This window comes from Schistocerca gregaria, chromosome X (genome assembly GCF_023897955.1).
Source record: "Schistocerca gregaria isolate iqSchGreg1 chromosome X, iqSchGreg1.2, whole genome shotgun sequence".
Taxonomy (NCBI): domain Eukaryota; kingdom Metazoa; phylum Arthropoda; class Insecta; order Orthoptera; family Acrididae; genus Schistocerca; species Schistocerca gregaria.
Window position 1 is genome coordinate 20,772,347 of NC_064931.1, and position 27,459 is coordinate 20,799,805.

Genomic DNA, 27,459 nt, shown 5'->3' on the forward strand with positions numbered 1-27,459 from the left:
GTATGGGAAGCTTTCTGAGACAGTGTCACAGAAAAACTTGCTGGCTGACTCCCTGACTCATGTGGAGCATGGTGTCATAATGATAATTAAGAATCAAACTGATCTGAGATACACCACAAATTGAAGTGCTGAAATTAATATTGATTTTTTTTTACAAATTACCACAAAAGTTAACTCATTAAGATTAATCCTTTCCCAAAGGTGCATTTGTCAATAAAACATTCTTTTAACTGCTGCCTACCTTAAACAATTGGACTCCAATAACTGCAAACATGAACTGTAGAAGGCAGGTGACCAGCACAATGTTGCCGATAGTCTTTACAGCAACTATCACGCACTGGACTACATGCTATGGAATAGATATATTATGAAAATGTACCAGAAATTTTTTATGAGAATACACCTGTTCCACACTTCACTGATCTGCATATGCTCCCTGTTCCATATATGTGCATAATTACATCTTTAAATACTCTGCCACCAACTCACACACAATCACTCATTCACCCACTCGATTCACATACTCATCCTGTCATGTAAGGCCTAATGCCTTAAACTATCCTGTGAACAAGTGACAGAAATATTATATGATACCCAACTTCCCAGCATACCACACATTCCTGCAGTTATCACTGTATATTTGCCAACAAGTTGATCTACTACAATTATTAATCTTCAAGTGTAACCATTTCTTTGATGCATTTCTCATAATTAAGTTTTATCTTAAGATAAATAAAACTTATTTTCAATTCTATAAAATCATTATTAAATAATTACAGAAAATTTATCAACAAAAGAAATACTTTACTAAATGTAGCAAAAAAAAAATAAAAAAATAAAAAAAAAAATAAAATAAAATAAAATAAAAAAAATTACAGCAGCAACAACAAAAATGAAAATGTGTGTGTGTGTGTGTGTGTGTGTGTGTGTGTGTGTGTGTGTGTGTGGTGTGTGTGTGAGAGAGAGTGAGAGTGAGAGAGAGAGAGAGAGAGAGAGAGAGAGAGAGAGAGAGAGAGAGAGAGAGAGAGAGAGAGAGAGAGAGAGAGAGAGAGAGAGAGAGACATTATATAAATTAGACGAGTCAGAACACTGCACATACAAAGCAATCTACATGTAATTTATACACAGTCTCTGAAGATTTATAGTTTTTATGTCTTTTTTCTTACACATCTGTTAGTTTTCTTAGTGTTATTTATACATGAAAGCTTCAACAGTAAATAAATACCATGAACAGAAAATTCTGCTGCTTTTCATTGCTAACATGACTTTATAGTCAAAGGCCATATACAGGGGCTGGAGAAAAATGTGAAAATATCATAAGAAAAACATGACAACATAACTGCAGATGCTAGCAAGTCTGCATGTGGCACTGTTGTATATGACAACAATTGGCACCTGTCAAATGTCCTCAGTATGCTGATGGCCAGAACAGTGTTCTATGTAGTTGTGAGTGCATTATATTGGAGCTAAGTGAATTCAGACATGGACAAATTGTTGGTGCTCATATGGCGTCAACATGTTCAGTGTTTTAAGAGGCACCAGTCAAGGATTTACACCACATATAGGGAAAATGGAAAAATTTCATCTGCCAGGTCACAACATGGATCACAGTGTGTGTTGAGTGATCATGGCAACTGGTCACTGAAGAGGATTGTGACGAAAAATAAGAAAAAAACATTTGCAAGAGTCACTGCTGAGATGAATATTGCACTCATGAACCCTATAAGAAAGAAAAGACAATACAAAGGTAGCTCCGTAAGCTGGGAACCACAGGGTGAGCTAGAATTCAGAAACCACACATCAGTGATGCCAATGCCTGTAACAGGAATACATGATGCCAAAGCTATTATTCTGGCTAACCAGGTCCATCCCATGGTATAATATTTGTTTCCAAGTGGTGATATGTGTTCCAAGATGACAGGAACTGAACACGCAGCTCACATCTTCCACAACTGGTTTATCTCAATATACTGAGCCTTCATGAGCTATTTTGGACAGAACACTGTGTGATCACTATCAACCTCCATCATCTTTAGCTGAACTTGTCACTATTTTGCAGGAAGAATGGTGTAAGAATCCATTGAAAATCATATGGGATCAGTAATTATCCATTTTGAGATGACTGGGAGCTGTATTGAGTACCAAACATTTTCCTCCACCATACCAGGCATGGTAATGTGTTGTGTTTTTGGTGTTTCCGTACTTTTGCCCACACCCTGTAATTACCACATAATGGAAAAAAATTATTCCCTGAGTGGCACCTTATCTGCTCCATTGCTCCCAGGGCAGGCAATATTAGTAAAAGCATTTAGATTTATTGATATATGAGTGTCCAAACGAAAAATAGAAGTCTCAAAAAATGGCAAGGAATTATAGCTTCTTGCCCACATGGATGGCCTTGCAACCTGAGTGCCTGTGGAGAACATGGGTTCCAGTCACAGGTTGCCCATATGTGCAGCTAAAAACGTATCTATCACAGTCCAAGAGTCCACAGATAAGACCAGTAAACCATGGGAAATTGGGTAACCCAGAACAGGAAGGGTAAGACACCCTGTCCATGCTGAACACTAAGAACGTCTGATGTTCAGAACAGGCAGAAGTAAGTAAAAGAAACAGCATTCTTCTCACTTACTCACTTGAATTGTCATATTTTGAAGACCTGTGCTTGCAGTTGAGTGCCAAGTGAATAGAGAGTTTGTTGCTATTATAATAATTTTACATCAATTGCATGAGACATGTACACCTCAAATTTTAGGATAAATGCCTTTCAAATAGTGTGTTTCTATGAACTGAAATTTCTTTGAAGCTATGTTAAAAATGGTTCAAATGGCTCTGGGCACTATGGAACTTAACATCTGAGGTCATCAGTCCATTAGAACTTAGAACTACTTAAACCTAGCTAACCTAGGGACATCACACACATACATGCCCGAGGGAGGATTTGAACCTGCAACCATAGCAGTTGCGTGGTTCCAGACTGTAGCTTCTAGAAGCACTTGGCTACACTGGCCGGCAACGTTATGTTAAAGCAATGTACTAAGCACAGCTGTAACCAAATTATTACTTTATTACAATGTTTTATATATTTTATATTTACAATTATTATTATCAAAGATATATGTAGTACACTGCAGGTGATGGCAAGTTAGAATTTGGGTGCAAGATGGGAGAGAGATGGTTGGTCGGTTGAGCATTAAGTGACCATACAGTGATGTCATCACTCCCTCATTCCAGAGGTGGTTCATTTGTAGTTAGTGTCATCCACCAGGAATTCATGCTGATGATGAAAGTATGTAGCAGCCATAAAATCGATACACTGAAGGCAATACTGATGTCAGAGCGGAGACATAACTACAGAGAAATATATGAACTGGGCCAGTATGTAAGTCAAAACAGATGAGGTATCTACCAGGGTTCATCTGTGGTGAGAGAAATCCTTCCATATCTGACTCCTGCCATCCCAATTAAGGGTGAAGACAGGAACAGAGCAAAGGATGCCTTGTAGTCAGGAGGTTCAGAACAACTGAGAAAGTTAGAAACATAATGGACTGTGAACAGCAACAATAAGGTGAGAGAAATAGGTACAGTAGCCTGTAGGTGTCCCCAGGGCTTTGCATGTGATAGAAGCCATCCCACCCACAGTCGTCTTACCTATGATCAACTGTAGTCAAGGCACCCCTAAAATGGAAGATAGAGTGCAGCAGAAAAAGACGCAAACCACATTTTAAAAAATCACACAAGAGTAAAAGAGGGATGAAAGAGGCATCTGGCAAAATACAGTGGGAGATGCCTCAGCCCCAAACACCACACTCTCTGGTCCAATAGTTTAAAACTTTATATCTCACAATAAAAACCTCATTCATGGAGAAAATGGAGTACCATTTCAACTGTTCATGAATAGTCCACCAATCAGAGGCAAAGAATCCGAAAGATCATGCTTACCAAAGATGTCTAAGAAAAGGGGACATTCCACCAGGATATGAGTTACTGCTTGTAAGGCTCCACAACCACAATTTGATATGCCTCATTTCAAAGAATAAAACTATGGATTTTGTGTGGTATGGCTGATGTGGAAGTGACATAGGAAGGCGAATTCCTTCTGGGAGGAATGGAAGGAGATGCACCACACAGCAGTAGCCTCAGCAGTGTGCAGTTTATGAAGGGGGCAGTAACCCATCAGATGATGTTCAATCTCTGAGTGAGTGGACGTCTTATTTGCATCTAGTTCATTTCCTGTGATACCCACATGACCTAGGACCCAGGGAAAGACAACAAAGCACGCAAAATGCATCAGGTCAGAAAGAAGGTCAGGAATATCATATATCACAGGGTGACAAGAGTACCAGTGATCAATGGTCTGGACATTGTTCATTTAGTCACTGGAGATTAAAGCACGGTCAAGGGAGTGTTGTTTAGAAAATGTAGGGTTCTGTCAATGGCTATCAGCTTTGCCATAAAATGAATGGTGCTTCACATTAGTGGGGCATGTAAAAGCATATCCAAGTCCATACATGCTTTAATAGCCATCAGTGTAAATTACAGTAGCACCCTGATGCTCTTGGAGAACTGAAAGGAACAGATACTGAAAGATTACAAAGGTGAATGAAACTTCAGGACCATGGGAAAGATCATCACTAATTTGTGACCTGTGTATTGACCAAGGAGGGGGACTGGGGGTGTGGTAAAACCCAAGGAGTACATTCCAAGGAGGTAATGTGGATGTCTCAGGAGAAGGGTACGAGGTGCTTTCCAGCCGGTTATCCCACCTAATGGCGGTCTCTGGGGGTTGATGCCCCTCACAGGCAAAAAGAATGCAATAAATAAGTTGGACAATGATGAAATTGTTGGATGCTGATTGCATAAGTGAGAAATATTTGGTACTGTCAGAGTTGAATGGGGAGGGTTCATGCTTCAGCAAGGAGATTGTCAATGGTACTAATTTGGAAGGTGACAAGTGTCCAGTTGAATGGTACAATGAGGGGATGGTTCTAACATTTGCAAACCCACTGAACCATAAACGTGGTGACTATAGACCAGTCAGGATGAGACCAGGGCTTGGTAAAAATGGGAAGAGTAGTACGATCAGCACTGCAAGAGAGGACAAGGAAGCAGAGAGCTTGAAGCTTCCGCATGCTGCTAGTCTTTAGTTCGTCAGCTGTTTATCTAAGAGGAGGCCCAAAAATGGGACTGTGCAACAATGTTTAAGTGCTGGATACCCAAGTAAAGTTCAGGGTCAGGATGGACCTTGGTACGATGACAGAAGTACATTTGCAAGGTGCCTCGGAGCAGGCATTTGGCCAAGGCTGTGGAGTAGGAGTTGTACCAGATACAAAAGTAAAGGGTTGACCAGTAGGCCAATAAATGGCCTCTATCTCATTGATACCATTGGCGAAAAGGGTGAAAATCAGCATGGAGCCCTGAGGGATGCTGTTGTCTCAGACCTTCGGAGAGCTGAGTGAAGCATCAACTCTAACCTGGAACAACCCATGGGATAAAAACTAACAAATAAAAATCGTTGGGGAACTTTGAAAGACCTAGTCATGAAGGGCAAATAAAATGTAATGGCACCAAGCAGTCTCATACACCTTATGCAGTTGAAAAGAATTGTGATGGGATGTTGGCATTTAGCAAAAAGACAGTCAGATTGACATTTTGAACATAATCAGATGGGTTGTGGATTGCACCTCCTAGAATCCACATCAACACGGGAACAAAAGACCCTCATATTCCAGACTCCAGCATTATATACAGGCAACCATCCTTTCACATAGTTTGCAGATCAGACTGGTGATGCTAACTGACCTGTAGCTGTTGAAAGATATTGGGTTTATGCCTTCAAACCAAATATGGTTGAAGTAGATGCAGCCTTTGAGTAACATTCCGATGTTAGATCACCTGATCATGAACTGAACCACGGTCTGCAGTATAATGGGAAATGAAGCATTTCCCAGTCAGTGAAAGGTTCATTATATAATTCAAGTTGGCAGGGGACTGAAATGTAGCAAGATATCTTCAACTAGCTGTTTCTGAGTTTGGAAAGGTAGCTGGGGAAGAACGGTTAGCATACATGTATAAAGAGGAATAACAGATCCAGCAGTACGAGTGATTGTGTCGAGGACATCTCCCATAACCTCATCAATGCAGTGTGATAGAAAAGAGGTGAAGGAGACAGCAGAAGTATGTAACTGCAAGTTGGCGAGTCCATTGTGGTAAGTGGTCCATTGGGCAGTGACAAGAAAGTGATGGGATCACCGGGAAGTGGTCGCTGTTGCAAGGACCATTGTAAAGTGACCGCTGAGGTGAAGTCACAAGATTGGGTGAGGAGATTATAAGATCAATAACCACAAAGGTGCCACAAATGGCACAGAAGCTAGTCAATCAGAAGTTCCCTACTAGATGAAATGTTACTTCCACACAGGGGTTGATGCACACAGAAATCCCCAAATAGGAGAAAAGGGGGGGAGAGCTGTTGGATTATTGAAGTTATCCCAAGGGAAATAAGAGCCCTGCTGGGATACTTTACACTCACACTGCTACTGCTTCTAACCTTGTATGGAAAGAAATCCACTCACTGATAATATCTATGTGAACCTACATTCAGACCCCTGAAGTTGCCATTCTGGAGACAGAATGATTCAAACAGAATGCATGGTATCATTGAAGTGCTGGGGAATTGTCATCAATGAAATGAGTTTCTTGGAGGGTGATACAGATTGCAGAGTAAGAGAAAATTAGTTGCTGCAGTTCCAGCAGGTGACCGTAGCATCTGTCCATCCATCACGGTAAGGGCATCCTGGTTAGGCCTGAATGGGTGAGGAGACATCCTAGGATGACTGACTGTCACTGGCATGGCAGGAGAACACTAATGAATGTTGGCTCAGAAACAGATAGCATGAGTGGACCTGTCATCTCTGAGGTCAATGGAGTAACTTTCTCTCAATTCTCCCTCACCCTCACCCTCACCCTCATCTTGTCTTTCACAATTTTTGTTGGTCGAGATTCTTGCAAGTGCTTCTCTGCAGTAGACATAGGGATGGATGAAGAGTGGTCAGACTTGGGACCCACATGCCACAGTTCCTTCAGCCACTGGCTAGTGTCAAATCCGATTTCAGGGATTCTGACTCCAGGGAGAGTGGTTCCGAGAGGGACCCCTTATCATTGGTAGATACCAAAGGAAGAGGCTGCATTTCTGGTAGAGTGTGGGAAGGAGTTCCTGAAGATGGTGTCACATGAACCATGAGAGTGGAGGATGGTGATAGATCTGGTTTGGAAAATACTGAGGCGGGGTGGGGGAGGGGGAGAGGGAAGGAGGCAGTGACTTTTTGCGTAACTGGTCATCCTGTTGACAACACCCAGGTTTTCATGGTTTTTTCTTGCCTTAGTATACAGAAGGTGGTCAACAGAGTTATATATCTGTGTTTTATTTTCTTCCTTGAAGATTGGACAAACTGGAGAATATGGAGGACAGTGTTCTGTGCAATTAACACACACAGGTGGTTGCACACAAGGACTACCTTCATTTAGTGATTACCCACATTTTGAGTACCTGTACAGTGGGATGATATCTGACCAAAGTGGATGCATCGTAAGCATTTAATGGGTGGTGGGATGTAAGGTTTCAGGCCCCACATGTGCTCCATGACTAAATCTTTCTGGGAGGACATTCCCTTCAAAGGCTAAGATAAAGTTTCCTGTATTTGTTAAATTATCCTAGGGACCTTTTTGTATGCATGGTACAAAAAGAGCAAGCAGCTCAGGCATCAGACATGTGATCCTTGTGTTGTCATGGGGCTCTACAGAAAGGGTACATAATTATCCTGCCTCATTAGACTGGGTACCACATTGGGTTTTAAGTGCATTTGTGAGACTGTGCAGGTATTGTGTGAAAGTTATCTTGAACACTGAATGCAGTAGGTACTATTTAAGGCATTCTTCCCCATTTGATTCACACTACAGAAAAGAAGATCAAACCCAAATGGGACCAAAAATTTAGATCAGCCAAAAGGTTATGTAAAGTAAATGAATGAATATGTTGACAAAGGAAGGCAGAACATCGTGTACAGCCAGGTCACACTCAAAGGCTGCCATCACAACACAGTAAGTAAAAGAAGTAAGAATAGTTGACAATGGGAGACAGCAGCACAAGAAAGGAAGCAGGTGCTGTAATAGCTTGGGGCACCATGCTCACCATGGATGTACTCATGAAAGTCTTAAGCCTCCTGAGGAAAGGGGGGTGGGGGTGGGAGTTGGAGAGAGGAAGGAAGAAGGAAGGAAGGAAGGAGATTGTAAGAAACTGAACTGTGACTTCCTACACTCAGAGCTAAATCCTATTTCTGCACCTGCCTCAGGGTCACACAAAAAAATTTGTAAATTTGACAAAGTCAAAACCTGCAGACAGTTCAGAAACACTGCTGAGCAAAGAAGGGGAGCCATTTGCATTAGACACTATGATAAAATCGTAGTGATTACCTAATGTTGTGAAATACAAACTAAAAAAAAAAAAAAAAAAAAAAAAATTAAGTACAACTTTTCTTTGGCATAATCAAGGCTAATATAATGTTTAGCATCTAAACAAGAAACAAAGAAAGACTTTCAGCTAACAATGATGTAAAACATCAATATTTGCAGATTAATTAAAAAAGAAGAAAAAACTCTTAGAATGAATCTCATAGCACTTCACTGCTCATTAACAGTTATTGCAGTTGTTTTGAAGATGGTTGAGCAATGATATAAAATACAGCTGAATGCAAATATGATCCTAAATACTCTTAGTACCCTGATGGTTAACTGCATGCTTCAAATATGACTGTATCACAGACACACACACACACACACACCATACAAGCATATTTGAGGCAGGATAATATCCTTATTTAATGCATCCAAATAGTATCTTAATCCTTGTGAAGTTTGGAAGATGCACATATTACATGATGCTTATTTGGGAAAGCCTGCTGTATTTTTGCTTACTGCAGGGTCAGGTTATACGTGGTGGAGTGAAATCTCCAAACCCATATTAAAAGCCACTATTAAGCTATTTGGAGTGTAAATATGCAAACAACGTGGTGTCTGATCATTCAATCTGACTTTCATAAACAGCTAGTCACAGAAACACTACGATTTTTACTTGAACATGTACAAATCTTTCACATCTCACAAAAAAAAGAAACAGAAAAATGCCTCATAGTAAAATAAAATTTAAGAGTGCAAGGCAAATTTAACTAACCCTTTCTATGAGAAGCTACAAAATTCTGGAAGAGAACCTTTCATAATCAGGTTTAATTACAAGCTGTAGATAATACATGTCACAACTGCCATCTGAAGGAGGAGAGACTGTAAGCCACAATTGTTTGTGAAACTGAAGTCCTGGCTGTCTGCTCTCAGTTAACATTCTGTGATGTCAGAAAGCAGTAGCAATAGCAGTAGCTTTGGGAATGAGTGAAATAATACAATTGTTAGCAGATTGGACTCTCAGTTTTAAATCTTCATTTAGCCCTTCTTAATTAAGTTTTTTGTTACATCAAACTGATTAAGCTAAATGTCAGGATGCTTTCTTTGAAAATCACACACACTTCATTTCTCTTGCCATCCGTTTTTGTTCCAAGCTTGTGCTCTGTCTCTTATGACCTCAGCATGGTGACAGGTTTCAAAATAGTCTGGTCTACATCGCCCAGTTGCTCTGGAGGCTTCAGTTTTACATTACAGCAGCAACTGAGCACTGCCACTTCTAATGATTTCCTTACAGCACTGAACATGTCAGTAACGTGACCCATCCAGTCCTGGACACTACTACAATATGGCAAGCTGCCTGTTGACCAAACAGTTTGCTTAACAGAATATACACGTAGTAGCTCTTATTTTGGGAGGAACTGCTCTCTCTAGTCAGTGAATTCAAATAGGAAAATGATTACTACAACGCAGATCATTTACCACTTCCCACTGAGAACTGAATATGAGAACTGGAAAGCATAGAGAAAAATTGGTCAATAGTGACCAAATAGCAGTGCTGAAGTGACAGTTTTCAGGAGATGTGGATATCATGATGACAATATGGAGCTCACTACATCTTGATCCATGGGGCAGGTGGTTGCCGAGCCTTGTGGCACAGTAAGCACAATATGTGCATTAAAACTCCCATGATGAAGAGTCATCAAAGGATATGTGTCAGCATGTCACAAAATCCTTTTTAACATACTGTGAGGTGTCCATAGAAATCCAACATGGCAGTTCTACTTAGAATGTGCAGTTATATTGGCATGATATGCTTAGTGATAGTTTTTGAAAGACCTATCTTCCACTCCCACAGTGTTTTACAATTCACAGGCTATGAAAGACACAGAACTCAGGTGGCTTGCACTCTTTGTTCTTTGAGTATACTTGCTACCAACATCAAACTCTTTATTTTGGAAATAATACTATGAAGCAGAATATGGAACAATTTTGTTCCCATTAGTAACTATGGAATTTAGTCATTCTAGGCAGACCCTCACATATCCATGCAAGCCTAATATAACTCAGACATGGCAGATAAAAAGGTGAGTGCCCCTACTGAATTCTTTGCTCAAGTAGCCACCCAATCTATCTGTGTGCAGTACACGCTGAAGTTGAAATGCATTTACATACACCTTCATTGCTACCCATTAGTTTAAGCCAAAGTCCCCACATCATAATGCAAGTTATTTTATCTGAGTATCCAACAGTGGACAGTGAAGCATTTACAGGTAACATACACTATGTGACCAAAAGTATTCAGATACCCCCAAAAACATATGTTTTTCATATTAAGTGCATTGTGGTGCCACCTACTGCCAGGTACTCCATACCAGCGACCTCAGTAGTCATTAGACATTATGAGAGCAGAATGGGTCACTCCACAGAATTCACGGACTTTGGGCATGGTAAGGTGATTAGGTGTCACTTGGGTCATATGTCTGTATGCAAGATTTACACACTCCTAAACATAGCTAGATCCACTGCTTCCAATTTGATAGTGAAGTGGAAACATGAAGGGATACATACAGCACAAAAGCATACGGGTCAACCTCGTCTGTTGAGTGAGACATACTGCCAACAGTTGAACAGGGTCATAACAAGTAATAGGAAGACATTTATTGAGACCATCAGACAGTAATTCCAAACTATATCAGAATCAACTGCAAGTACTATGACAGTAAGGTGGGAGGTGAGAAAAGTTGGATTTCATGGAGGAACAGCTACTCATAAGCCACACATAACACTGGTAAATGCCAAATGATGCCTCACTTGGTGTAAGGAGCATAAACATTGGGTGCTTGAACAGTGGAAAAACATGTGGAGTGGCGAATCATGGTACACGATGCGGCAATCAGATGGCAGGGTGTGGGTATGGTGAATGCCTAATGAACGTCATCTGCCAGCATGTGTAGTGGAAACAATAAAATTCGGAGGTTCTGGTGTTATGGTGTGATTGTGTTTTTCATGGAGAGGGCTTGCACCCCTTGTTGTTTCATGTGGCACTATCACTGCACAGGCCTACATTGATGTTTTAAACACCTTCTTGCATTCCAGTGTTGAAGAGCAATTTGGGAATGGCAATTCAATCTTTGAACACGATTGAGCACCTGTTCATAATGCACAGCCTCTGGTGGAGTGGTTACATGACAATAATATCCCTGTAATGAACTGACCTGCACAGAATCCCAACCTGAATCCTATAGAACATCTTTGGGGTGTTTTGAAATGCTGACTTCATGCCAGGCCTCACCAACCAACATTGATACCTGTCCTCGGTGTAGGACTCCATGCAGAATGGGCTTGCCATTCCCCAAGAAACTTTCCAGCACCTGATTGAATGTATGCCTGTGAGAGTGGAAGCTGACAACAAGGCTGTGGGTGGGCCAACACCATGTTGAATTCCAGCATTACTGATGGAGGGTGCCATGAACTTGTAAGTTATTTTCAGCCAGGTGTCCAGATACTTTTGATCACATAGTGTATTTATAGAGAACTACTGGCACGGAGCAGGCCTCAGCTTCATAAACGGGGATTTGCCAAGCTTTAACAATGTCACTGCAGACTGGGCTTCCAATGTGGTCAGAATTTAGGGGCACTCAGGAGGTAGATGTAGCTTATGGATGATATAGATACAGTGTGTGTAACCCCCAAGGAGTGAGAAGTTGTAAGGAAGGACATTGACAGGAAAAGACTTGGGAGGTTAATTATTAACTTGCATCAACAGCAGGTCATTATGGAATGAACAGTCCAAATTTATGAAAATAGAGAGATGGAATGGACCATTGATTCATTGAAGGAATCAGTCTAGCATTTGCCTGTCACAACAAAAAGTCTTAATTAGGAAGATCAGATGGGTATCAGAAACACACTCTTCCCAAATGAAAATCCAAAATATTCATCACCATGTGACCACCCCTGACATGTACAAAGATGTTAGCACAAAACTGGGAACAGCAAAAAACTTGCTTAATGTATTTACAATAATAAAGTTAAGAACATTGTTTTCTTCTAAATATATTTTTATTTTTTCTAGTACAGTGAATAAAACATTGCACAGTACATTGCAGTTCTTTCTGATGTTACTTACAGAATTACCTTCTCTGGCACCTAATAAATTCTAAACTGATAAAGAAACATTTTGCAACAGCACTGTAACTTTCAGAGTTTGTGTTTTTCTTTTCAACAGACACCCCTTTAATACTACTCTTCTGACCACAGGAAATAACTGTGTGTACTTGACTTAAAAGTAACCCTGAGTACACAGTGAAGTTCAGTAGAATATGTGCCTCCAATCATTAATGGGAATTTGTGTCTTATGAACACTGAGCAGTCTTTAAAAACGTTTTCAATTTTATATCAAATGCACATTTTTACTTTGAGGCAATGAGTGTCAGAATGTGAAGATGCCAGCTGAATTAGCATACATGACAGCAATATAATTTGAATGCCAACTAATGAGAAACAAAACACTGAAGATATGCCTCATAGTGGTTTTTCACAATCAACACCACTAGAAGATGACCACTACTTACAAATTACAGATTGGGAGAATCTGACAAAACTGAATGTTGTGATTTTTTTTGGCAACTATGGATATCTGTTTTGACACAGATAATATGAAATTATCTCCATTTGATCAATTTGACCCCTAGAGACTCATCAGAAACAACATAAGGAACTCCACAGCAGCAGGGTGTGCAAAGGATGTGGGCAAGGGAATACCTAAAGTGGCACCTAGATCAATGACTTTAGATTCTCTTCATTGACTAGTGCTGGATTTGTCTGACACTCAATGATCATCATACAAGAATAAGGAGGCGGCTTGGTATTAATGAATTTTTTAAGCATGTCTTGTAACTGATTCAACAGGGGGGCTGGCCAGTACGATTTGATTTGGTACCGTGTTGGATGTCTTTCATTGCTATTGATGGTTATGTGAGGGTTGTGTAGTACCACTTACAGCATCCTCTAGCCTACTGTTCAGTCATACAGTCAACATTTTCGTGACAGATCTATCTTTCATTATACCAATGCACAACCATCTCATCAAAATCTTTCTCTGCGACACAGTAATTAACTGAAAGGAATGGCCTCCACTACATGCTAATGTGAAACAAGTTGAGCATGCTTGGGACCAATTGAAACTTGCTGTTCAACATTCAGGAGCCCTCCATCCACACTAAGTGACCTCAGGAGTGTCACCGTTAACCAGCGGGACAGGCCTGAATAGCACTGTAGACAACACACTTGGAGAAGACTAGTATGTACAATGAATGGGGTGGAGCAACAATACTGAATGTTAACCAGTAGAGGACTTAAGTTTCACAGACGTGCAATTTCAAAGTTAGTTTTTTAGTTTCATAAAGTTCGTTCTTTCATTATCTTCTGCCCTTGAAGCTAACACCACAAAAGTTAGCAGATGTGATAGCAGTGTGAAAGTATTTTCGACCTGTTTAATGTGGTATTAAAAATAACCATACAAAATGGCTGATGCAGATGGTCTCATGTTTTAATAATGAAGGAAAATGAAGAGAGATTAGAATTTAACATTCTATTGATTATGAGATTATTAGGAGATGAGCTGAAACTCAGGCTGGAGAAGTATGGTGAAGGAAGTTGGCCACACTGTTTTCAAATGAATCATCACAGAATTTCCCTTAAAAAATTCAGGGAAACTATGGAATACCTATATCTGGAGGCCCTTATTGGGATTTTATCTGACTTACGCTCAAATGGGAGTTTAGTACCTTACAACTCCACCACCTGACTGAGAGGTTTCAGCAATGTGCAGCTAATGTTCCAATTGCTCTACCCACGTATACACTATCTGATCAAAAATATCTGGACACCCCCACATATTACAGAATTAACCACTGGATGTCATGAGAGGTGGACCCACCAGTATAAAAGGAGGTGGCAATTATTGCGGTGTCAGTAGAGAAGCAGTAACAGCAGAATGGGTCAGTCAGATGAACTCAGTATTTTGAACTTTGACTAGTCACTGGATGTCACCTGAGTAACAAATCCAGCAGGTACATTTCAATCTTTCTTAGGCTGCATACAACTTCTGATGATGATATTATGAAGTGGAATCATGAAGGAACAACCACAGATAAATCAAGGCCAGACAGACCTCACATACTGACAAACAGGGACCGTTGAGCTTTGTGGACAGTGGTTGTAAAAAATAAATCAGATGAAATCAGTGAAAGGTGTGACTTGTGAATTCCAAAATGCTACCAGCAGTCTGTCTAGAACAATGGCTGTGCATATTGAGCTAAAAAGAATGGGGTAGAATGGTCAAGCAGCTCTTCATAAACCAAACATTTTTGCAGACAGTGCTAAGCGACACTTGAGGTGATGTAATAAGCAGCACCAATGGACAGTGGATGACTGGAAATAAGTGATTTGGAGTGATGAATCATGCTATACCCCATGGAAAACCAATGGAAGGTTTTGGACATGATAAATACCAGAATAACATTACCTGCCATCACACACAGCGCCAACAGTGAAGAACAGAGGAGGTGGTGTTAAGGTAAGAGCTGTTTTTTGTTGTTATGTTGCAGTCTCCTTATTGTGCTTAAAAAAACACTAAATGCATAAGGATGTGAACACATTTTACAGCTTTGTGTATGGTGTACAGTAGAGGAATGGTTCACAGATGATGACTGCCTGCATCAGCATGACAATGCACTTTGCTATGTCCTGAAATGGACTATCCTGACCAGAGTCCCATCCTGAACCCATTGGAATACCTTTGCGATGAGTTAGCATCCCTCCCAACCCCTGTTACCAACATCACTACTTTCTCTGGTTTTGGATCTGGAGGAAGAATGGACTGCCATTAATCCACAAATAGTCAGAGAGCTTGTTGAAAGTATCCCCAGCAGATTGCAAGTTATCATGAAGATGAAGGATGGAAAGATCCCCATATTAATGTCCACTAACAGGTATATTGTTACTTTTGGTCAGTTAGTGTATTTTGTAGAGCTAAATATGTAGAGACTGCATTTCAATATGAATTCACATAACAATACAGACTGAAGAAGAGAAAAGAAGAGAGGAGAATAAAGGTGAGTACATCTACTATAATAAATAGGAATAACCCAAAGAAAAAAAATTATGTCTTGCTCACTGTGAATTCAGTTACTGGAGATATATCACCAACATCAATGAACCACAGACCTTGCCATGGTGCAGTGGCTTGCTTGCCAAAATTGACAAGGTAGGTCACAAAATTTAAAAAGGGAAAATGAATAGTTTGAAGTTCAATATAATGGGAATTAGCAAAGTTCAGAGGCAGGAGGAACAGGACTTCTGGGTTTTAAAAACAAAATCAAATATGAGTAATGTAGGAACACATCTAATAACGAATAAGAAAATAGGAATGTGGGTAAGTTACGATGATCAGCACAGTGAACGCATTGTCACAGCCAAGCTAGGCATGAAGCCAAGACCCACCACAGTAATACAAGTTCATATGCCAACTAACTCCATAGATGATGAAGAGATTGATGAAATGTATAATGAGATAAAATAAATTATTCAGATGGTTAAGGAAGATAAACATTTAACTGCAGTGGTGGAAAGGAATTTGATAGTAGGAAATGGAAGAGAAGCAAAATGTGTAGGTTAATACTGACTGAGGGAAAGGATTGAAAGAGGAAGCTACCTGGTAGAATTTTGCAAAGAGCATAATTTAATCACCACTAACACTAGATTTAAGGATCATGAAAGAGAGTTGTATAAGTGAAAGAGACCGTGATGTTTCAGATTGATTATATAATTGTAAGACAAAAAGTTCAGAATAAGATTTTAAACTGTAAGACATTTCCTGGGGCAGATATGGACTCTGGCCACAATTTACTGGTTATGAAATATCGATTAAAACTGAAGAAATTGCAAAATGGTTGTAAATTAAGGTGATGGGACCTGGATACATTGAAAGAACCAGAGGTTGTGGAGAGTTTCAGAGGAAGCATTAGGCAACAACTGATTGAACTAGAGGAAAGGAATACACTAGAGATGAATGAGTAGCTTTGAGACATGAATAGTGAAGGCAGCAGAGGATCAAATAGGTAAAAAGACAAAGCCTAGTAGAAATCCCTGGATAACATGAGAGATATTGAATTTAATCAATGAAAAGGAAAAAAATATATAAAAATGCAGCAAATGGAGCAGGTGAAAGGGAATACAAATGTATAAAAACAAGACTGATTGGAACAGCTAGAGGACAAATGCAAGAATGTAGAAGCATATGTTGACTAGGGAAACGACATGGAAATGAACTTGAAGGCAGTATTTTAGAAAGGGAATAGGATGTAGATGAAGATGAGATGGGAGATATGATACTGTTAGAAGACTTTGACAGACCACTGAAAGATCTAAGTTGAAATATGGCCCTTGGAGTAGATAATGATCTCTCAAAATTGCTGATGGTCTTGAGATAGCCAGCCATGAGAGAACTATTCCACCTGGTGTGCAGGATATGTGAAATAGGGGAGTACCCTCAGACTTCAAGAAGAATGTAATAATTCCATTTCCAAAGAGAGTAGTTGCTAACAGATGTGAATACTACTGAACTATGAGTTGAATAACTCATGGTTGCAAAATACTAACACAAATTCTCTACAGAAACATGGAAAAGTTGGTGGAAGCCAATATCTGGGAAGATCAGTTTGGATTCCAGAGACATTTAGGAACATGCAAGGCAATACTGACCCTATGACTTATCTTAGAAGGATAGGTTAAAGGAAGGAAAACCTACATTTATTGCATTTGTATAATTACAAACAGATTTTGATAATTTCTACTAGAATACACTCTTTGAGATTCTGAAGGTAGCAGGGATAATATGCAGGGAGCAACAGATTATTTCCAACGTCCACAGAAACCAGATGGCTGTTATAAGAGTCAAGGTGCATGAAAGGGAAGCAGTGGTTGTCTAGGAAGTGAGACAGGGTTGTAGACTATCAATAATGATATTCAATCTGTACATACAGCAAGAATTAAAGGGAACCAAAGAAAAATTTGGAGGACAACTTAAAATTCAGGTATAAGAAATAAAAACTTGGAGGTTTGCTGATGACATTATAATTCAGTAAGAGACAATAAAGGAGTTGGGATTGCAGTTGAATGGAATCAACAATGGTCTGAAAGGAGGATATAAGATGAACATAAAAAAGTAAAACAAGAGTAGTGGAATGAAGTCAAATTAAATCATGTGATGCTGAGAGGATTAGATTAGGAAATGACACACTGAAAGTAGTAGATTAGTCTTGTTATTTGGACAGAAAGTTAACTCATGATGGCTGAAGAGGAGAGGATATAAAATGCACACTGGCAATGGAAAGAAAAACATTTCTGAAGAAGAGGAATTTATTAATATTGAATATAAATTTAAGTATGAGGAAATCTTTTCTTAAGGTATTTGTCTGGACTGTAGCCTTATACAGAAGTGAAATGTGTGTGATAAACAGAACAGAGTAGAAGCTTTAGTGGACAAGATATAAAATGTATACTGGAAATGGCAAGAAAAGCATTTTTGAAGAAAAAAAATCTGTTAACATCGAATATAGATTTAGTGTTAGGAAGTCTTTTCTGGAGGTATTTGTTTGAAGTGTAGCCATGCATGTAAGTGAAACATGGACAACAAACAGTTTAGATAAATATGTTGTGCTACATAAGGCTGCTGAAGATTAGATGGGAAGATCATGTAACTAGTGAGGAAATACTGGATAGAACTGGGCAGAAAATAAATTTGTGGCACAACTTGACTAAAAGAAAGGGTTGACAGGACACATTCTCAGACATCAACAGATCACTAATTTATAGTTGGAGGGAAGTGTAGGGGGTAAAAGTTGTAGAGGTAAAACATTGATGAATAGAGTAAGCTGGTTCAAAAGGATGTATGTTGCAGTGTTTACTTGATGATAGAGAGGCTTGCACATTGTAGTGTAGCATGGACAACTGCATCAAACAGGTCTTTGGGCTGAAAACAACAACCACACCAGTGATACTTAATTCGAGGTAATGTAAATACCTAGGCAGATAAAAATGACCTAGGAAGCTGTGAGGTAGTAGGCAAGTTTCCTAAATATCTGGTGTCAAATTGGAAAGAAGGAAGTTAGATAATAGTTTGAAGTCATATTTATTATGATGTGATCAAACATGCATTGTAATATTGGCATAAAGAAGGATAGATATAGGAAACAGTCCATGCCTTTTCAAATGAACAATTCTGGCAGTTATTTAAGAGATTTAGGGAAACAATGGAAGTATGAATCTAGGTAACCAGACAGTGATATGAGTTCCAGTCACTTGAATGCAAATCTAGATAATTAACAACTGTGCAATGTCACTTGGTCAGGGTATAAGAGAGGTGGCATGGAACACAAAAATAACTTCAAATGGTACACATGACTGTTGAGTGTGACTATACCACTGAACATCTGAAACACTGAAAAGATGACTTTGGGAGATTGCAGAATTTGGCTGAGAACTTGATGTTTGGCAGGTAGATTCCACACATTGTTTCAATCACTGCACAGTGCAGAAGTCACACTGAAAAATTAGTTTTGACAAACACAATAAATGTCATGTGAAATAACATCTGCACACTATCTATTGACACTACAACCCAAGAGCATAGTGGCTGAAAGAACTTCTTAAATGTAAATGTATCTAATTCAACAAAGAGATTAATACACAAAGACTAAGCGGTGCACCAGTAACTATGTAAGACACAGTTTGATAGGGTTCATATACAGAGTTTGTTAAGATGATAAGATGTGAGCTATTCATTTTCAGGGTCCAGTAAACTGCTTCCTGAAGTCCTTAGGAACAGTGGCCAGTGGACATTCAGGTGCGATAAACAACACAGGTAGCTGCAGGTGTGTGTGTGTGTGTGTGTGTGTGTGTGTGTGTGTGTGTGTGTGTGTGTGTGTGTGTGTGTGTGTGTGTGTGTGGTGAAATTGATATGAAGGTAGATAGTAGCATGTATCGTATGCCTAATTTCTAATGTAAGCTTTCTTTGAGAAGGAGAAACTGATACGTTCAGCAGCACTAGTTACTTATACTTATTTTTCATTCCAAATCATAACAGATCTCTCTAACTATCATTATATATTCTCATGTCAATGATATGGAACTCCTCCATTTAATAACACAGTTTATCACCCTTATCATACTCATCAATTCAGTGCATTAAAATACCTCCCATTTTCACTACAAGGCACAGTTCACGAAGAAATTATTTTTACAAACTACAAATGCATTTTTAAAATAATTACCTTTAATCCTTTGGCTCGATTTATTGCTCTCAGTGGACGAAGTACTCTCAAAACTCTTAGTATTTTCACCACAGAAATTGCATTTGACCTAAGAATGAGGAACAAACAATTACAGGTAAAGTTTAAAACAAGAAAAATATCTTAGAAAGAGTAAGTGATTAGTATCCAAGTACCATTTAACAGATCTTTTTCTACTCCTTCATGTTATGGAACTGGATGACAGTTCACAAATGTTACAGAATGTATTGCTTGTGATTATCCTTATATGTGTAAGACTTATAATTTATAGAGTGCAGCAATCAGTTATCATTTTTTCCCCTTTTTTTGCAGGTTTCATTACGCAGATCAAGATTTCCATTACTGACTAGCCACTATCAATGCACTATTTTCTTATCTTGGTGCATGTTAGTTCCCTGTTGTTTGGGCATCAGTCACAGTTCTTTGACGATTTATTTGAGCAGTTAATTAATGAGCTGCGTAACAACTAATCCATACTTCAAGTAGATGAAGCAACTGATAGTCATAAAGATATTCATTTGATACTTATGTTCATTTTGTTGTCAAGTTTAACATTCAAGAGGAACTGCTTTGCCATAAGTGAATACTGGAATCAGCTACAGCTCAAAGTCTTTTTATTGATAAATACTTTTTTTAATCAAAATGGGATACCATGGCACAGTTGCACTGGAGTATGCACAGGTGGAGCTCACTCAAAGTCTGCAATTTATGGTGGATTCCAAACAAAAGTTAAAGTTGTAGCTCCTGATGCAGTATAGACTCACTGCATGATACACAGGAGGCTCTGGCCACTCGAGAACATAGCCCACCCCTTCATTAAGTGCAGGAAACTGTTATAGGGGCAGTTACTATTAAGGCATACTTTATAAACTCATGGCTTTTTAAAGTGCTATGTGAGGAGATAGGTGCTGAACACACTCAACTGCTCTCTCTTTTTTTTTTTTTTTTTTTTTTTAATAATCCTTAATGGTTTTCAAGCGTAAAGTAGTAAAGAGAATGTCTGAACTGAAGAACGATGTTTTCCGTTTCTTAAAGCAGAAAAGTCACTCTCTGGCACACTGTTTCAGCAATGGAGATTTTCTATTACCTCACTGACACTTTTGAGGAACTAAATATTCTTAACACATCACTTCAAAGTTATCAGACAACTGTACAATCCTCGGAATGGAAAAGTGAAGGTGTTCATACAGAAATCAGAGCTGTAGCAAAATTGAATGCAATGTGGCATGGTAGATATGTTCCTTACACTGGAGTCATTGTTAGAGGACACAAATAATACAATGCTTCCAACTGAGATAAAAGCCTGCTTCCACCATCTAATAACATTAAAAGCACATTTCAACAAGTATTTCAGCAATAATTTTGACAAATATAATTGGGTCAAAAATTCACTCAACAGTACTCCTGGAGCATCATATCACATAAAAGAGCAATAAAAACTTATTGATCTCAATTGTGATACTTCACTGAGCTGTAAATTTAATGTAGTGTCTTTGTTGGAGTTTTAGATACATATTAGCAAGGCAATCCCAACACTGAGCTAAAATGCAATGAAGATCCTGACTCAGTTTGCAACAACACACTTGTAGAAGACTGGCTTTTCAGCTTTGGCAGCTATGAACTTTGTAATTTAAAATTTTGATGTTCTTGTAATCCCTCTTTGCTGAAATTGTAAATATGTTTTTTTTTTTATTTTACTGTTTTTGAATAACTGAAAATATGATAAAGATAAAGAATTTGTTCCCATATTTTTGTTACAACATTTATAGCAGTTTTGGTTTCTGTTTTGTAAAATCCTTCTAAACTGGATTTGCTAAACCTGAGAATAAGGCAAAGAAAATATGAAAGGTGACTATTTTTTATTAATAAAAAAGGTTGGGGCTGGTATTACTTTCCCTCATGAAGGGGAGCAAAGAGAGAAAGTTTGAGAATCACTGGAGTAGAGGGATAAGAAAAATATAGGACTTAAAGAATGAAAGTATTCCTTGCCACTGGTGATATTTTATACATAGGATCTGCAATAAATAATATGTCTTTTCAAAAGCAGTTAAATATTCACATCAATAATTTGTTAATGATAGTAGTTGCTGTGGAAATTCTTTTTCTTATGGAAAATCCAGAACGGATTTGTTGTGCCTGTCTGCAAGTCAACATTTCCACTATATGGTGTGTAGTAATCTAGCCTTTCCTAGCATTACGATAGATTTAAAGTAGTTAACAAGAACTGACTCACTTCCTACTCTGCATACTATCATCTTTTGTGAGGTGGTGATTACTTATTTCATCACAGAGACAAGGATTGGTTTAAGCAGCCAGATGTTGTCTGACAGCTGACTATTATTGTAAGGAAAGAGTAATCTGGATTGCATGATCCACGTCTGGATGTTTCCATGTATTAGTGGTTTATGATATGAAACAGAAATGGGTTATCAATCTCAAATTTACCTACACGATATAGAGCTGCAGGATTAATGGAGGTTAATTAGTCCTTCAACAACTGAAGAGTTGCATGCCCAACTCTACAGAGTGATATTCCTATTATCAAAGAACACACTATCTCTTCAATGGACTTGAGTAATTTTTAAAGAAAGAAATGATAATTTTGTGAAATGTGATAACAAAATCTTTTGTTTGAAGGCATTTTGATTATTTTTCAACTGTAACTGTCTCAAGAAATATGTAAAGGTTTTTTTTTTTTTTTTTTTTTTTTTAAATTACCGCTACCAGTCACAAACTTTGTCAACTATTGTATTACTTACTTATTAGTGACATGTTTTGAGGCAATACCTCATCTTCAGACTAAATGGCATTACAAAAACAACTTTACAATCAGTATGACAATAGTTCACAAAGTTTGTGACTGGTAGTGGTAATTTAAAACAACCTTTACAAAAATCTTTTGTCTCTTAATTGCTTTTATGTAACATTACAATATTCTAAGCCTGAATTTCATTGAACTGTATTTCACAATGGAATGAATTTTTTAATTCTACACTTCACTCATTATTTAATCATTCTTACACACATTCCCAGTTTCTGAATCATAAATGTGTTACAGTGTTATTTCTTTGTCTGATATATCTCTGATTTATGTGCACATTGTGGCTCTTGAGTTGATCTAGAAGCCTGCACGTAATAATTTTTTTCCAAAATATCTTCAGATTACTCGTGAAATTGCAACAAAAAATATTTCAGTGGTCAGGCATACTGACTAAATACATAAATAGTTGCTGCAGAGTGTATATTTCATGATTGTTCATTAAATGTGCTACCATGCACAGGCACAGCTGACGATTAACTGGTGGCTGATAATGCACTTTGTAAACAATTGTATAATTTATTAAATTTATGAAGCGGAATCCTACATGAACTATTTTATGTAACCCACATTATTTATAATATGAGAAGCCTCTCATCAGACTGGTTATGTGCACTTAAAGCAAAAGGTGTGAATGATAAAGATTCATTACACTGCACTAAATTTATTTCATTTAAAACACTATGAAACATACCATTTCTACTTCTACATCTACATCTACATCTACATCCATACTCCGCAAGCCACCTGACGGTGTGTGGTTTGCTTTCTTGGATCAAAGCTCTATACAATCCTTTACTATCTGGACACTGACACACATTTTGTAAAAGGAGCACACATTTAAAATGTGATTAATGATTTTTATAAGAAAAATTGTTAAAACCATCATTAATAATTCAAAACATTTTAAATTTTTAATGGAAATGAAATGAAACAGTCAGCTAACAAGTGACAGTTGCATTACATAGACTGAGAGGTGCTCTTTTTACTCAAGGCACTAAGTGAAATTTAGGTACAGGAAAAGCAGTGAAAGTCTGTTTCCAAAACAGGACGAAAAATGTAGAACAGGTTGAGAAATGTAAAACGTCAGCGGCTGTGGAGTGCAAAGTGTTATTTGAATACACTGCCATGTTTTTCATAATTTTTCATTTGTTGCATGTCTTGCATGATTTAAAGCTTACGTACAGAGAACATCTGTGTGTTGTTAACATTCTTGTGTTTTTCTGTCTGCCTGTTGCCTATAATTTAGCTGCATAATTCATCCGAAGATAATTTTTTCACTAAATGTCACTTTAGTACAGTTTAAGTTGTCTTAGCGCTTTTTTAGTTTACTGTAATACTAGCATCATGTGTGAAAAATGTGGATGTTGCCATAGTTTGGTTAGTATGGAAGAAATGTATCAGGACTGTTGGTTGATGTTTCACTGTGGTGACTGTAATGGGAAAGACAGTTAAATGTCATATCAGGCTCTCCTGTAGATTTCTAGATTATGTAGTTGTGGCAGGAGAATTTTTAAACAATAATGAAAGATTTGTGCCATTCAGGCAGAATAAGAAATGGCATATTTTGAATTAGATAGGTTTTGAGGAGAGGGGGGGGGGGGGCAGAGACAATGGGAGCTGTGGAAAGGTGACAAGTAATAGACAAAAAGAGAGAACCTCAGAAATCACATTTCAAATTGCAGTTAGGAATCAGTTTCACTTGCTACTTGAAATAGGAGAAGCGCCGCAAGTACTTTCTGAGCAAAGTAGAGTGTAGTAGACTTGTAGGAACAACTTTAAGGCTAGGTCAGTAGAAAAGTGAAGTAGAAAGAAGAGAGTTGTGGGAGGGCTATGTGATAAATGATACAGGGACAGCAAAGCCTAGGACTTCATATCACAAGGATCATAAAACATATTGTTAAGTTTAGCCTAGTGACAGAGAACATAGAGCCCTTGTGCAGAAATTTTGATGAAAATCATCAGGTATTTATAGAAGGCATGACTGGAAAAGGCTTAGCTAGTACCTTAGACTGTAGAATCAAATGTCACTTTGAGAAAATAGGAGCAATAACACCACACATTTGTGGGGTTTGTGAAAGTTTGACAGTGCTGTGACCAGACTTGTGTTAACACAGCTGTCAGCCACGTAAAAATAAGATCTCATATCTGTGCATACTTGTTGCTGCAATTGGGAGATGGGGTTATACAAATTGAGGCCTGCACCTGAATAAGAATGGGAAGGACAGGTTAGCTGAGGATCTTGGGGAAAGTATAAGAGGCCCACAGACATACAAGACAATATTTCTGTGATTAATGAAACCAGAGGGGACACATTTTTTTGGATTAGAGTCAGGCTATAGCGGTACAGTCTTGAAAGAAATTCGAACTTAACAGAACAATATTATATGCAACAGTTTCCAGAAAAGTAAAATTAATTTTTGATTCTTCAGTTTCTTTCAGCGTATTTCTTGCTCAAACAGTCCACGGGTGTGATGCTGGTCCTTAGTGCCCAATGGGGACAATATTTCAGTGATTATATATGTCGCCATCGTCAGATGCGCTTACGAACTGAGCTCCTGAGGGCAGGCTGCCATCTTAATCCCCTCCCCTCACGACGAATTCTCTCCACGGTCCGTGTCTGCATGTCGGCGGTCGGTGAGGTGCTTGTGTTGCTGACTGTGGAGGCATCGGTGTAATTGCCTTGTCCACCCTAGTCACCTGTTCGATCCTTTGCTGAGTATCTTTTTAATTAGACTCAATGTTGGTCCCATGCCCTGCTGAGATTGTAGCCACAATCTCGGTTGATGAGTTCGTCTGTGGTATGAATTTTGATAGCCTCTCTAAAGACACTGTCCCAGTATTTAGATGTCTGTGCCAGGATCCTGGTATGCTGGTAGTCTATTTCGTGATTTTATAATGAAAAGTGCTCTGCAACCACCACATTGTAGGGGTACCCAAGTCAAGTGTGCCTCTGATGTTCTCGGCAACGATCTTCAATGGTGCGCACTGTCTGTCCAATACAATTCTTACCACATTGACACAGAATCTGGTACATGACAAACCGAGTTCATCTTTGACACTTTGCAATAATGTTCGCATTTTATTTGGTGAGCAAAAGACAGTTTCTACTTGGTGTTTCCTCAATACTCATCCTATTTTCCCCCATACCACATGCTGTACTGTAGAGGTGGGGTGGAGAGCGCGTCTGATCTGCCATTCCGAGTACAGCGTTTTTCCAGAATACAGTTTTGAGGTGTTCCAGCTCTTCAGGCAGACTCTCTGCGTCAGAGATGATGCACATCCTGTGCAGCAGTGTTTTTAGCACCCCATTCCCCTGTGCAGGGTGGTGGCAGCTATCTGCTTGCAAATACAGGTCAGTGTGTGTTTTCTTTCTGTATATCCTGTGGCCCAGGTTTCCATCTGCTCTTCTTTTGACCATGATGTCCACGAATGATAATCTTACTTCTGCTTTGGTTTCCATAGTGAATTTGAAGTTTGGATGTATGGAGTTCAGGTGTTTAAGGAAGTCTAGGAGCTTGTCCCTTCCATGGGGCCAGATCACGAACATGTCATCCACATAAGGTAGAAAACAAGTAAGTTTGCATTTGGATGATGCCAAAGTTTCCTCCTCAAAGTACTCCATATGGAAACTCGCGACCACAGGCAAGAGTGGGCTCCCCACTGCAACTCATTTTGTTTGTTCATAGTATCTGAAGAATCACATCATAAACCTCTACGTGGAGGAGATGTATCGCAGCACGAAGCAATTCGACAAGCTGCGCCACTGAAGGAGCCATTTGCTGAGTGCTCTTGCTTTTCTGAAGAGATGTCATTTCATTGTGCCAAACTTTGCTAATGTCACGCATCACATCAATTCTGCAGCAGCTAAGGGAATTATGAAGCGTGCTAGCCTTGCTTTGGTTCATGAGAGGGTACACTTTACCAGACGCAGCCTTGAGTACAACTCCCAGGGATGACAAACTCTATCTACAACTAGCCAATCATTTTAATTCTGGGACCTGGAACTGGGTTGATGATGTTACCTGTGTGACTGCCAATTCTGCACATAAGAAGACCTTGGGATGTCAATTATATAAATTTTCATGTCTCTCTGACAAACCATCGCAGAAGCCTCCACGCAAGATGCTTATCAATCTCACGGACATTGAGCTGACTGGGGATGCAGTTTCTGTTCTGGAGAAGGTACTTAATTTTGCTCCCACACCTAGGTTCACGCTGGTAGTGAACATTGTCAGTGCAGTGGAACAGGTTGCTGCGTGACTACCACCTGAAGCAGCTGAGGAAGAATGCCTGGATGCCTGCCGTGCTCTGACGAGAACTAAACCATTCAAGTCGAATATTACCAGCAGGGAGAGGGCAGCCATTCAAGACCTTTCAAGACCTGAGACAGAGCCCTGAGACTGTTGTCTTATTGGCTGACAAAGGCAATGCTATGCTTGTTCTTTCCCATAACAATTATCCTGAGAAGATAGAGAGCATGCTAAATGCCAAGTCTTACAGGAAGATCAACACTGACCCCACAATGAAGGTGGAGAACAAGACAAGAGCAGCTCTTCTCAAGGATGCAGATTTAGCAGAGGGTATCAAAACGAAATTGACACCTCAAGGACCTGCACTGCCAAAACTTTATGGACTCCCTAAAGTCCACAAAGAAGGGGTGCCATTACCCCCAACTGCCAGCAACATTAGGCCACCTACATGTTTGCTGGCCAAATACCTGGCAGAATTACTAAGCCCTTATGTGGGTAAATGCCTCATCACACTTTTAATTCTGTGGATTTTGTAGAACGTCTCGACATCTTCAAGCTGAAAGACTCAGATATCCTGGTCAGT

The 27,459-nt window shown here is 39.1% G+C and overlaps 1 protein-coding gene across 18 annotated transcripts in view; it reads right to left on the minus strand.

Moving 5' to 3' along the window:
• LOC126297395 (muscle calcium channel subunit alpha-1-like) overlaps positions 1-27,459 on the minus strand; it is a 1,224,415-nt gene that overhangs the window by 225,783 nt on the left and 971,173 nt on the right. For 12 of the 18 annotated variants that reach the window (XM_049988157.1, XM_049988140.1, XM_049988151.1 and 9 more), the window contains exons 22-23: positions 19,788-19,875; positions 242-349 (exon numbers count right to left, since the gene is read on the minus strand). In XM_049988157.1, the coding sequence (XP_049844114.1) occupies positions 242-349; positions 19,788-19,875 (196 nt within the window). The remainder of the gene's footprint in view (positions 1-241; positions 350-19,787; positions 19,876-27,459) is intronic. The other 6 variants (XM_049988154.1, XM_049988156.1, XM_049988150.1 and 3 more) reach the window with 1 other exon arrangement.